We start from the raw sequence: 14,441 nt of genomic DNA on the forward strand, positions 1-14,441 counted from the left end.
AGGTAACGCCTTGTCTATTGTCAGTAAACCTGACATCGTAACAGCAAACAAGCACACTCCCTAAATAGTACAGGCCGCTGGGCACAAATGAGCCCTAGGCCTGGGGAAGGTCAAACCATGCCGGCTACAGGATTTGGTAAACTGACCGAGCTTCTCCTGTGACGTTCCCACAGCGGGGACTCTCCCTCAGTGGGAAGGACAGCTGTACTTCCTCAGGACAAGGCTCGAATCACAGAATGCTGCAATCTTACAAATGTATGTAGAGTGTCGACATTAAGGCAGTCACTGCATAAAGGCTACCTACACCATCCAAGGCAGAAGAGCAGGGTTGCTAAGTCAGGGGGCTGACTGCTTGGGTTCATGACATGAAAGGTGACAGTGTCACTAAGGTGGTGTGGCATGTGGATGACACCAGGTGACACTATTAAGAGGGTCAGTAAGATGACTGTCTACAAGGGAGCTCTGGTGGTCTACTGGGTAAGGATCTGTACTGCCAACCCAAAGGCAGTGGTTCGAATCCACCAGCTGCTCTGAGGGAAAAAGATGGGCAATCTCCTCTCACGTGATTTTCAGCCCCTGAAAACCCACTGGCGGGTCAGTTAAGAGACAACTCCAAATTGACAGTGATGATTCTGTTCTTTATACATTTGCTGAACAATTTTCCCCCCATATTTACTTTAAATGATGTTCATACATTTGTTGGACATATTCCCCCCCACAGATTTTTTAAACTAAAATATCTTTGTCGTTTTAAGAGTCCAGTTTACAATGTAATAGTGTATCTAGGAGATTAAAACTTGATGTTAATTTTTTGAAATTTCTAATCTGATCTTGTCTGAGTTGCCGTCATTGGTCCATTTAAAATACACTTTGCAGCCCGTGGTTCTCTTTAACGTGCTACCAGCACAGGCTGCTATTTCGCTGCTGACGGTAATCTTACACTCTGATTTTGTAAAAATTTCTGGTGTTATTGTTACAACAGTATGTGAACTAGTATTTGTGAATCTTGATCAATAACTCTTTTGATGGAAATAATTAAGAAAAGAAAGAGAACAGAAAAAGACCCCAGCTTAATTAGTAAAAAGACTGTAACACAATGTAGAAAAATTGTGTAATACCATTTTTTCTCCCCTCCCCTATAATGCCATTTGTGTATTAGTATTCACATCTAAACATCTTACAGCTATGTCACACATCACTCTACATTAAAATGGGTAACAAGTCTCTAAGCACACTGAGGTCTGGGAGGGTGACATCAGCCCTAGTGACCCACTGAAGTGTCCCTGAGACACTGTCTGGGGACTCTGATGGTCTCATCTCCCTGCACCCTCATCTCAGGACAGTCAGTATGTCGCGTGCTGACAGCCTCCAGCTCACCGGAGACTCCGCTAGTTTCAAGTTCTTGCTTCTTTGCATCCACTCTGCAATCCCCCTGGTGCTTTTCGCCAAAGCCACAAACTCGAACTTCATTCTAGAAATCGCAAATGACTGGCTTAGAGATAGAACTGTAAACCGACTCAGACGTCACCGAGTCCTGGGGGTTCTCTGTGGGCAAGCCAGACCCTACGTCCGCATGCATATGACATTCTGTGCTACCTAGGGGTGTGGGGGGAGAGGAAAAGAGGGGCCAATGTGTGCACTCCCGGAGCCGGTTCCCACTCACAGGGCCTCTCCACCGAGCTCCCGAGGCTGCGAGTCCTAACAGAACAGACTGGCACATCCTTCACCCACAGAATGGCTGTGAACTTGAACTGACAACCTTCTGGCTACTAGTGCAACGTAGTGCCACCAGGGCTAAGTAAGTGGCACACAAGAGCTGGGGTGGGGTGGATCCTGACACATGGGTGGCTCACGAGCCACAGAACGTAACTGAGTCCCATCAGTTTTGCACAACCTTTCAAGAGCAGACCACCAGGCCTTTCTCCAGAGGCACCTTTGGAAGACTCAAATCTCTCCCTCTGCAGTTAGCAGCTGCAAGTCCAACCGTGTAGCTGTCCAACCATGTAGACCTCCCGAGGGTTCCTGAATGCGTGCATAGGACCACAAGCACAATCATCCTCCAGAATGCAGAGTGTCCAGCACCTCACCCCATGTGAGCACCCCCTAAATGAGGGAGCCTCTGCTGTCACGCGCATGCCCCGAGACACTGTCACAGACTCCCTCAGGCTGTTCCCGCACCCACATCCACCCCCACCTTCCTGCCCTCCACGCATGCCCATCACAGGCCACACAAGGCAGTCTCTGCTCTGCTCTCATCTACACTGGTCCTTCTAATGCGCCCGGGCTTCTACGACTGTCGAAAAGGACCACCTCTGGCAAGGCTGACCCCTTTAGGTAAGGACGTCACAGCCACCAATGGCGACATCACAGAAGATGTGCAACACTGGGCCCTGGGCCGCCTAACCACTCAGGCCAAGCACATAGTGAGGGGCCTACAGGCCTTGGAAAACGCACCCCGAGAATAGGAAGCTTCACAGGAAGCAGCCCAGTGTTGCAGTAGAACAGTTTCAAGGTTTTGCATCTACACGGCTTTGCCAATACAACATCCTTACAAAGTTCGTTTTTACAGACCAAATGTTTTCATCTCAATGATGTCTTTTCTCTGCATTTTAAAAACAGTTCATCTGAACTCTGTAGTGAGATGGGTTTCTTTTTTTTAAAATACAAGTATTTTTCGTTGACCACCCTGGGCGAGTGTGGTCGCTGTGGAGTCATCTCAGCATCAGAAGGTAGACTGAACAGCTGCCTCGGTGCGCTCACGCCCGGCTGCCCTGTGGCTGCCGGAGCCCAGCAGTAAACAGCTCGCTACGTTTATTGGCAATTACCGCTGAAGGTCACACATCAGCAGAGTGCCTAAATTCCAGGAAAAAGCAGCTCTTATGTAACTACTGCCTGCGAGCTGGCCGCTGTCCAAGCCAGTAGTTCACAGCGCAGTGAAAAGTAGGACAGTTCACAGAGGACGTCATGAGAACGCCCCCTGAAGGTGGAGTGGTGCAGAGCAGGTACTTCCCTGGGCACCCCGATGGGAAAGCGGGGGCCCTCACCCCACCAAGCTCGGTCTGGTTTCTGCTGGGATGCAGGAAGGCCAGGCATCAGCGGATGTGACCCTCCCTGAGATGGGACAGCTGCACGTGCAGGGGACGGGAGGCCCCTCACCGCGCCACCACAGCCCCCACACGACCTTCCCTTCCACAGACACAGAAGTTGACGGACCTCGGCTCATTGCCGCCTTCTTGTCAAACCATCCCTTTTACTAATGTCACACTTCATGGCTTAGGAAACAGCGTCCCTGGATTCTGACTCACAGCAGACCTGGATTCTGGGCCCCAAAGGGTTTTCAGTGGCTGATCTGGCCCAAGTAGACCCTCAGGCTTTTCCTCTGAGGCAAGACCCTCCACGGCCACTCTCAGTCAGCAGCTGAGCCCGCTGACCACTGCCTGCCCAGGGCATCCACGGCCTGGGCAGTGCTCCCTGGCACCTGGCAGTGCTCCAGCCACAGTTGACCTCTGCGTGTGTCTTCCTAGCACTGTTCACCTGCCCTCTCACACCAAGGACGCCTGTGTCATCCTGTGGACTCTGGGGTGCGGACAGTGCCCACCTGGGGCACACAGCATTTATCATGTAAAAACAAGGCAAAATAAGAGAAAAGGGAACTCCCTGGGGTGACAGAACGGTCCCTAACTTGGCACACACATATATACGTAGAACATCTCTGCAGGAAGCAGCCCAAGGCTGAGCTCAGGGCACTAATGCAACACTTGTCCTTTCTCCTCTACTTGTCTTCCCCCTTTACAAAGAAACAGGTGCAGGCAGGAGCTAAGGGTGCAGTCGGCCTCCGTCTGCTTGCTGGTTCCAGAAGGCAGCTCGTTCGAGCAGAGAGCGGAGATGGCCGCAGGGCGTGTGCTCTGCTCACAGGGACTCCGAGTGTCCTCGTTTCACCCTATCTTCTTGGAGCACTGATGGGGACTTAGCAGGCGCTGTGCTTTTTTTTTTTCTGTGTTTCCAGCACAATTCCTCTCCAAGATGGTCCACTGGTTTCATTATCCAGGGTTGGCGGCCCCTGTTCGAGTGGGAACTCGGGGCAGGGGTATTGCCCTGACCTGAGGGGCTCTTCTTAGCATACTTAGCACGTGGGGTGCCATCTGGCATGCAGATGGGAGGGCCTGCCTGAGCCCCATCCCCTCAGGAGCTTGTTAAGCTTCTGCAGAGCTCCAGCTGTGGGCTGCTGGATTCTAGGAGCCTCGATGACAAGAGCTTGGTGGGGAAGACAGCCCCGGAGAGGCAAAGTCTGCAGAATGCCACCGACGATAAAGGGCGTGCCAGCATCTCTGCGCAGAGCACCGGATCCCACGGCTCAGGGAGGAGGGACAGCGCTCTGGTGTCCCCGGGTGCTGACAGTTGCCAAGGGCAACCACCAAGAGGGGATCCACAGCTGCTTCCTCAGGGAATTTCAGGGAATCCAAGTGGCTGCCAGAACATTCTTCTTTTATAAACAGACAGTATTCTATTTCCTAGAGTATAATTATAAACACACCTGCTCCAACTGTGGAATCTTTCCATAAGCAAGCAGCAAACTCCCAGCCAGGAGACCCAAGTGCTATCTTGAGCAAGCAAACACATCCACTGATTACTATGGTGCAAAACAGTGTATTAATAACACCACACACTCCTCTCTGATTAAGAAAGGTTTCCCTCTTCTGCCTTCATTTTACTTAAGCAAAGAGAGACTCAACCTCAATACTGCACAAGAATTTCAATCAGGGAAGCATTCACACTGCAGACAGCAAAGGGTGCCGACATGCAAATCCAGCATATGTTTTCATTATCCACTGCTGCTATCACAGAAATATCACCAACAAGTGGCTTTAATAAACAGAAATTTATTTTCTCACAGCCTAGGTGGCTGGCTCTAGGGACACTTTCTCCGTCGCCTCTGGGGGAAGGTCATGCTCTCTTGTGGCTTCTGCTCCTGGGTGATCTTCGTGTGGCTTCTGAGGGCTCCACCTCTTCTCATTTTAGCTTGTTTACTCTCTAAGTCAAGAGATCTATTCCCGACAGTCTATACTGATCCTAACTCAACCGACCCACGGCTGGCCCTCCAGTGGGTTTTCAGAGGCAGCTAATCCCATGAAGGGAGACTGCCTACATGTTCCCCGAGGAGCAGCTGGTGGATCTGAACTGCTGCCTTGGGGTCAGCAGCACAACCCCACACGATTAACCCCCAGAGCTCCCTCATTAACAGAACAAGGAAATCCCCTGTGCAAGTGGGAGGATAAGCACAGGCATTTAGGATTCACAACATACCTTCTTGGGGAGATAGAACTGACTTGATAATAGCATGGCGTGTCCGGCATACAGATAACCCAGGAAAAGAAAATCTATGACCAGAAAGCAGCAAAGGTCGCTTAGCTAGAGGAGTCATGCTTCCTGCTTCTATCAGCTTCGCACAGAGGACGTTATGCCTTCTGCGCCTGTCCACATCTAACTGACGAGCGGAAACCTTTGTTTGGAGATGCGTTGTAGTACTGGATCAGGAAGGGCCCCGGAGCTAAGTCCACCAGGCCCTCCAGCTCAGTGCTGTCCAACTGTGTGCTGGGACCAGGCCCTAAACTCTCTGAGCTCCATTCTTGACCAAATCCATTTGTGATGCTTGGAACTTAATTCTGGGATGTGGATTCTCACACAGATACAGCCTAATTCTTAGTATCTGAATGTAAGGGTAACAACTATTAGCGTAGACGAGCTGCCCTCTCTGGAAGCTAGATCTCAGCCCAAAACACTCATCTGACCGACAAGGGGTGGGGACTAGCTCATAGCTGACCTTTCAGCAGATTCTGAAGAGGTCGTACATCTTATCAGAGGAGAATGCCCATCTTTCTCCCAAAGAGCTGCTGAGGGCTTAGAACTAACTGCAAGACTCGCACCGCCTCTGGGTTGACAACACCACTCCCTACATACTGCACCACTGAGTTCTCACCCCGAGCGGGGCCTTATCAGCTGGTCCATCCGACAAGGCAGCAGACCAGAAAAGTCATCTTAGCCACTCAAGTAGAAGGTTTCCAGTGTGTTCAACCTGAAAAATTAAACAATTTCGCACTCTCAATTATGTGCATTAGTTCATTAATACACATGCTCTGTATTAATACACTTACACTAAAACAGGGCTTTTCCCCGGAATCATTTACCTAAGCATGTGCTGCATCCTAACAGTGTGGTGAGCAACACTGGAAAAAGTCACAAAAGGGAAAAGAGGCTCTAAACTCCACACAAAATTCCTCCCGTGAGTCTCTGGTTCCAGTCTAGATAGGTTAAGCTAACTTGAGCTACAACAGAAACCGTGGTATTGTGTTTCCATTTCTGGATCTACAGATAGATTTCCAGAAGAGAAGCCAGGGATAGACCTCATTCTCAATCCCGAGGGCACGTCTGCGGCTTGACTTCTCAACTCTCACTCTGGATCCTTGAGGGTTCACCTGACCCCTCACACTCAACACGTTCTTCCAGGGCAGCAAAAGCACCGCAGCATCCTGTGCCTGGAGGGCCGGACCAGTGCCCTGCTTTCCTTCTCCATGTCCGATGCTTCACAGACAGAAAACTCTCCTTGATGATACCCAAGCTTCATTTCCGAGCTAAGACTAGCACCAACCACAAATTCAGTTGAGATTCTCGACAATGACTGAAATCTTATCTAGCCTCAGATGGGATCTCAAAGGACAAATGGCAAACACACCCATGGAACTGCTAACACAGACAGGACTCCCAGAAGGCACACGGACAACGTCAAACGCCAGACACGTGGGGCCAGAGGACAGGGCACAGGGCCAAGAGGGAGACCGTGATGAGCACACCAGCATGAGACAGTAAGAAAAAGCAAACTGAGAACCTCCGCGTTATCCAATTCATCAATGGAAATCAGCTGGAAGAGAAGAGAGAGAAGAGGGCACAGTTAGAGAGAGAAGCTGGGCACCGTGTGAGAGTGCTTCCATGCTGGGATCATGACTCGTTCAGGCTGAAGCTCTGATAGTGACCATTTCCCCAAGGGACAGAAGCATTCTGTGCGCCACTACTGTGCGTGGTGACACTGCTCAGTGGGCAGGGGACCACATGCCAGGCACCAAGGGTCGAGCCCTGCAAGCTCGGACTCTCCTGGCATGAGTCCCCACGCTCAGCCGAGCCGGCCCAAGGGTCTTTTTCAGAAGAGGGTGGGAAACACTCCAGCGCTAGAGCAGGGCTGACTGAGCTGAGAAACGAAACCTTCCTGTCACCTTGTTTTACGATTCCACACGGTGGTCAGAAACAGAGTACCCTTCAGCAGGACTAAATCGGAAGCAGCTGCAACTTCAGATTAGAAAGACCAACCCCTGCGAGATGACTGTTCTTGTGGCATGCCACCAAGCTGGTCCAACTCGTGACGCTGCCTCTGAGCCAAGCAGCTCGGAGCCCCACGGCTGCTGGTGACCAAAGGGAGTCACACCCTGACCAGGAGCCTGTGTCCACTGGGCACACTCACAGGCCACCATGGGGCACTGGGCACTGCCATCCAAAACAGCAAAGAACTGTCACAATTACACTGGTGTAGAGAGATGAAGAGCCTCGGCGGAGTTTTAGTGCGCCTCATCAATACGCAGCCCTTTTTGCCAGTTTAAAGTCACTGGAGGAAACATTGGTCCTCTCCTGGACAGAGGCATGCGTAATCATCAGGGACTGCAGAGCTGCACGAAATTAAAAACTACTTGACTTGGATTTTAAAGAAATTCTAATTTTCCTGTTGTGCTAATTTTTAACCTCTGAATCTCATCCCAAAGCTTCTCTTTAACTAATAACTTAAGGTAATAATGCCAAGAAAACAAACAGGTCTGTCTTGGAGAGGATGAAACCAAGTTCCTCCCTGGAGGCTAGGATTTTGAAGCTCTGTCTCACATACTTTGGGCACGTGGCCAGGAGACTCTGATCCTTGGAGAAGGACATCATGCTCGGAAGGGCAGGGGGACAGCGCAGGAGAGGAAGATCCCGGATGGGATGGATTGATACAGTAACTGGGGCAATGGGGGTAGGTGAGTCGGAGTCAGTGAGACTGGCTCAGGACAGGGCAGGCTTCAGAGCTGTTATACAGGGGTCACTATGAGTTGTAGATGACTCAATGGCACATAACAACAACAACAGCTGCTTGATAGGAAACCTACAGTAAAAAAAAAAGTGTTGCTACTGAGCAGATTGAACAGCCACAAGGGGGTTTCCTGGGTGTAATCTTTACAAAAAATGATTGCCAGAATGTTCCTCCATGCACTACTGTGTGGTTAAGAGTCACTTCCAAACCACTGAACCAGCAGCCTTCCAGCAGACCATCAGAGTCACTGCCACGGAGCTGCCACTCACTCCTACCTGGGCCTCCAGTGATTTCCGCAGCTGTACGGGGGGAGGGGCTCCCATTCACCCTTGGAATCGCCCATGGGTGGGACCCACCAAAGAGGGGACAGCCTTTGGCTGAACAGCACCGTGGCCCGGAGTCCACACCATCCGCGGAGACTCCCTAAAGAAAGCTACGGTCTTTGGATGACGTTGGACAGTCCAAACTTTAAAAGTCATTTAGTGGCCACTGGGGAATGTCTTCAGTTGAACGAGAAGCCCCAATGGTGACAGAGACCAGCTATGGACGGCCAGCTCTCGGGCTCACCACTGAAGCTTACAAGGCTGGCCCTGGAAGGAGGCTTTTAGGATTGCAACGGCATTAGCCTGTCCACTCCATGTGCAGAGAGGACTCAGGCTATGCCTGGCCAGTGTGGGAGAAGCGGGATGCACAGCGCTCAAGGGCTCAGCTCTCACAGGGGCGGGCAAGCTGGGCCACTTCCAGGCAAGTGCAGCCTCGGGGACTCTACACAAGTTCTACTCTGTGCTACAGAATCCCTGAGTCACAACTGATTCAACAGCAATGCGAATGTCACAGGCCCACGTCTGAATTTCTGGCCGTGGGACCCTGACACATTTCCGAGCCTCTCTGAGCTTCTCTATTATAAAATGTTAACATATAATTGTTCCTCAGTTACAGAATGTTAACAGTGCTGAATATCCAGCTCAGGCTGACCTGACACAGTGACCAGCACACGTATCACTGTTATTTTAGATGGACTGTAGGAAACCACTGTGTGTAAATGACATTTCAAAGGTAAAATTCCATATGACCCAGCTACTCCACTGCTTGGAACATACCTCGAGAAAATGGGAACTGAGGCACAGAGACTTGTACACCAATGTTCATAGCAGTGTTATTCACCATTGCAAGAACATGGAAACAGTCCAAATGTCCAACCACTATCAAATGGGCTGAGAAATTCTGGTACGTTCACACAAGAGAATACTATGCAGCACACAGGAGCAATGCTTTTTGAAACTCACTGCCTAACTTGGGACAAATACTGTAAGAGACCATTACTGTTGAACAAGTATGAGGACTCAAGTGGGGGAGGAGGTAGCAGGGACTGAGGATGGGTGGAGGGGGAGGTGGTATTAACCAATTTGATGGGTGGTGGGAGGCATGAAGAAATGGGAAAGATCCAGTGTGAAAAACAATGTATTTGAACTTGTAAATAAGCCAGTATAAAATAAGTAAATCAAAGGTGCAGTTCTGTCTGGGGGTGACTCTGTGGCCTGTCAGCCAGCTGCTAAGACTGTTCTCAGAGCCCTTCTCGCTCTCCCAGGCAAGCAGACCGACACAACAACGCCAACAGTGCTGAGCTGGGTACTGAAGAACACTGTCAGCTTTCCCGTTCACTAGATGTGAAATGATGAACGAAAAAGCACGGAAGGGCACAGGCCCTGTTGTTTCATTGCTCTGAAGGACTAAAGAAAAGCGGACAATAAACCTGAGTGCCCCCCAGGTGGACACCGCTGTGGGCAGGCTGGAGGAGACCCTGCATCCGGGTGCAGGAATCCTGACATCCAGCCTAGACGTGGTCCTGGTGCAGCATCGATCTCGTCAGTCCTGATGTCCAGTGTGACCTGGAAGGCACTTCTGCATTGTTGGCCACAGGGATGGGGCTGGGTGAGATGCTGACTGAAAGTCCTCACGACCCGATTCCATGACAGCGAAGACTCGGCAGAGTCCAGGGAAGCAGAACAATCTTGGACTCGGCCAAGACATGAGTTGTGGGAGGTGTGACCCAAGAGGACATGCAGGACCGTCACCCAGTGTCCTTGGCCCAAAGAACACCACACTTCTATCCGTTCAGGTCGACTGCGTGCCCGAGACAGCTTCCTCCTGGGTGCAGGGTCACTGCCACGCTGAAGAGGCTGGCTTGTCCTGCACAGCTTGCTTTAGATAAAGGGGGACAGCAATTCAACCATCAAAGTCCTCTTCCAAAGCCTCCATGGCACAGGGGTCGTTAACACGAAGTGCAGAAGGGAGAAAGAAGCTGCTTTCTCTCCTGTGAAGCCTGACTAGCAGGACTCAAAGCGTTGGCTGGGACCACCGCTGTGTGTACATTAGGCTGGAGAGCTGGACGTCACTCAGCGTCCTCCTGGGTCACAGGGTAGGTCTCACATGTGATGGTGGTACTTTAACTTTCAGGAAGAGCGCGCCCACAGGTTAGGAAGACAAGCCATCTCTCCAGCACGGCACTCTATTGAGATTTGACTAATTTCTTCAGTAGCCAAAGTGGGGCTTGAGTGAAGGCTTTTGAAACAATTGCAGGTCTCTCAAAATGACCTCTGGCTGTCCCTCTCCAGTGCCCTGTCTCTGTCATTTTCATAAACTTTACAACAGGCAAGATTAGAGCATTTCTAGGAAAGTGTTCTCTCGGTGGTAGGGGCTGGGAAAGAGATTGCAGAGGCAGATTTCCCAGAAGTCCGAGAGCCCCTCAAGCACTCATCTGTTTAGAAACAGAGGCTAAACAAACGCCCAAATCGTCACTTTCCAGCTCAGAAAGAGAAGTCTTGAGGGAAAATAGAAGGCTTACAGAAGAAAGAATGTTTCTGCACTAATGTGTAATACTTACTGGGTGTGAGATCAACACCAAGAAAACGACCCATCAACACGGAGCAAATGACCCTTCTCAAAGTCTGCTTTAACACTCCTTTCTAGAAAGAGACTTATTCTCAAGAAGAGAAAATGGTGATTCTTACATCTTAAATCCAGGTTTTATGCTCAAAGGGGCCCCTGCCTCTCTGGTTAAGGCCCTCTTGGTATATTTTAGAAGGAGACTTAATTTCTATTCTGGAGTCAGAGTTAACCTATTGTTAAGGCTCACTTAAAGAGAAAGAAAGATTTTATAGAAATCATGGTTCTCTTTGTTTGCATCAGTGCATTACGTGCCCCTTCCTCCTCTCCTCTTCACCTGCACCAAGGTCCATGCTGGTGTGGGTCAGCTCCCACCACCGCGGCCTGGGGACTACAGTGTCCACCCTTGTCCGGTCCTGCACATAGGTAGAATCAAGGCTGTGTCTGAGCCCAGAGTGCAGTCACTCTGTCAGTTCAGCCAGTGAAGGTCTTGTGCTTTTCACAGATAATCTACTTTACAAAGAATGATAATTGCGCCTGGGACTGGTCCCTCCTGACGGCATATCCAGAGCATGTGAGACAGGCTCACCAAGCTCATGTCTAAGGAATCTTCAGCTAGACTTCCTCCAAGGCAGACTGATTTTCCCATTCTGGGGCACACGCAATGTTCTTTGCCAGCGCGACGTAGATGCATCAATTCTTTGGTCTTCTTATCCACTGTCTAACATTTGCACCCTTACAAAGTAATTAAGAGTGCCAAGGCTTGGGTCAGCTGCACCTTAGTCCTTACAGTGACACCTTTGTTTTTTTAACCCTGTAAAGAGGTCTTTGACAGATTTTTCCAGTGGAATATTAACTGTTGCTTTCATGGGACACTGACGGTAGATTCCAGCAAAATAGTATCTTTTGACGATTTCAGTCTGCTCCAGACATCATGACATCACTTACTGGTCCAGTTAGGAAGGCTTTTGCTTTCTTAGTCAAAGTTTTGCTTTTCCTGAGGTGTCATCCACACTACGTAGCCTTCAAGTTACATCAGTAAGTACATCAACTCTTCTCCACCTTCAGAAAGCAAGGCTGTGTCATCACTGATCCAATGCTACGTTGTGCCTCATACGCTTCTCAGCAGAGTCAGCATGGAGAAAAGATACAATCCTAACACACTTCTCCTGATTTGAAACCACAGAATACCTCCTTGTTCTGTTCAAACAGTTGCCTCTTGGTCTGTGTATAGGTTCTGCCTGAGCAAAATTAAGTGTTCTGGAATCGCCATTTTTCATAGGTTATACAGAATTTGTTATGAGATTCCTAGTTAAACGTTTTTGCATAAACAATGAAACACAGGGTAAAAAGCTTTCTGGCATTCTGTCTTCAGCCAAGATACATTTAGTACCAGCAAAGGTGTCCCTGTCCCGTGGCCTCTCCTGAGGCCAGGCAGAGTATCTGGTGGTCTTCAGCGCAGGTGCTGTTGTCACTGTTTTTATATCATCTTCGTGAAGAATCGACTTGTGTGCAGTATTAAAGATACTCTAAGAATTTCCACTGCTTTGGGAATGACTTTCTTTGGAATGGGCACAAATACGAATTTCTTCTAGCTGGCTGCCAAGGGAGCAGTCTTGCAAATTAGTGGTACAGACCAGTGAGCGCTTCTAGTGCTTCGTCCGCTGACTGAAACACCTCAACTGGGGTCCCACCAGCTTCTGAAGCACTCTCACTCCACTCCAGGGCAGCCAGGACTTCGCTCTTCAGCACCACTGCTCCCTCCTATAAGGGAGGCGTCCTGGCCAACCCTTTTTTGGTGCAGTATCTCTGTGCAGTCGTCCCATCATCCTCTGGTGCCTCCTGCATTATTAGTCAGTAGCAATGGTATCTCTATGGAGACTAAGGTGCGTCTGATACAGGCCATAGTCTTTGCAATCACCTGTTATGCATCAGAGAGTTGGACAATGACCAAGGAGGATAGAAGGAGAATTGATGCCTTTGAGCTGTGGTGCTGGAGAATAGTATTGTGTCTGCTAGGAAAACAAACAGATTTGTCTTGGAAAGGGTTAAACCAGGTGGCTCCTTGGAGGCAAGGATTCCGAGGCTCCGTCTAACTTACTTTGGACATGTTATGAGGAGAGACCGGTCCTTGGAGAGGGACATCATGCTTGGGAGGGTGGAGGGACAGCCCAGGAGAGGAAGGCCCTCTATGAGGTGGACTGATTTAGTGACTGGGATAGTTGGGATGGGAGTGTCAAAGACAGTGCGATTGGCACAGGACAGAGCGGAGTTTAGGGCTGTTGTACATAGGGTCGCTATGAGTCGCAGGCGACTCGACAGCACATAACAACAACAACAAGTTTGCTTATAGAACTCTTCAACATTGCATCTTGAGGCTTAAATATTTTTTAGTTTTTTTCAGTTTTAGAAATGCAGAATGAAAAAAAAAAAAAGAAATGCAGAATGGGTTTTTCCCTTTTGGTTATCTAATTTGAGGATGTTTTATATTTCATTTAATATTTCACTTTGTGTTCCTGAGTTGCTCTTTTAAATACATTTAGCTTGTATTATTGACATTAATCAAATCTTTGCTGGCATAGTTACTCCATAAAATTCCTACTGAGTTACATAAGTAACTTTTTAAATTAGCCAACATTCATTTATCTTTTTATTTATATACTGAAATGAACAAAGTGTCTTTAAAAAACCTTGTTATTTGGTGATAAGAACGTACTACCATAAAAACTGTGCATTTTCTGGTTTTTTCTTTATGTCTAGGGCTAAATTGCTCTGACACTCATAAAAACAGATGATCACTTGGGTAAAGCAGGGTCTCGGCTGACTTTGTCACATTCACTGCGGCAAGAGAGCTGTGATTTCACTGTTCAAGTGTCATTGTGAGGTGGTGTTAGGGTTAAGTCAACAATACCTCTGTATCTCTCTACTCAGGAGTTACTGCAGAGTAATTATTAGGTTCAAATGAACAATTGTGAGATTCAAGCTGAACACTCTATTGCAGGCCTGTGACTTCTTTGCTGGGAGCACATCAGTGGGGTGGTGGGACAGTGTTTCTTTTGCTACCACCAAGCCTGAGGTGTCAGGGAGGTCTCTGCACACCCGTCGGGGCACCAGGTCACAAAGGAGTGCATTGCACAACCACAACTACAGTGGTACGTGTCAGCCTGCCTTGATTCCAGTCACAGCTGGAGGGAGTTTCTGGACGCACAAGAGGGATTGTGCAATGTCTTACCCGAAAGCAGAAGCAAGTAAACCCACAGGTATGCTTCCCTGGAACCAAAAATGTAGAGTGCATGCTTTCCCCCACAAGAGGCATTTGTCTTTTCACCAGGAATTTAAAGAAATGAAAAATCCTGTTATTCCTCTTTCTCTACTTTCAGACTGTGTGGCCAGCCACCTCTAAGGGGGGACTATGCATATTTGACTTTCAAAGCACAGCTAATAAGAT

General features: G+C 49.1%; 1 protein-coding gene across 3 annotated transcripts in view; it reads right to left on the minus strand.

Moving 5' to 3' along the window:
• The window catches only part of ITPR1 (inositol 1,4,5-trisphosphate receptor, type 1), a 321,128-nt gene that overhangs the window by 125,046 nt on the left and 181,641 nt on the right, over positions 1–14,441 (minus strand). The window contains exon 37 of one of the 3 annotated variants that reach the window (XM_006897079.1): positions 6,884–6,916. The exons of the other annotated variants lie outside the window; for them this stretch is intronic. Within the exon in view, the coding sequence (XP_006897141.1) occupies positions 6,884–6,916 (33 nt within the window). The remainder of the gene's footprint in view (positions 1–6,883; positions 6,917–14,441) is intronic. 3 annotated transcript variants of the gene reach the window in all.

This window comes from Elephantulus edwardii, unplaced genomic scaffold (assembly GCF_000299155.1).
Source record: "Elephantulus edwardii isolate Elephantulus edwardi_28Jun2011 unplaced genomic scaffold, EleEdw1.0 scaffold00200, whole genome shotgun sequence".
Lineage (NCBI taxonomy): Eukaryota > Metazoa > Chordata > Mammalia > Macroscelidea > Macroscelididae > Elephantulus > Elephantulus edwardii.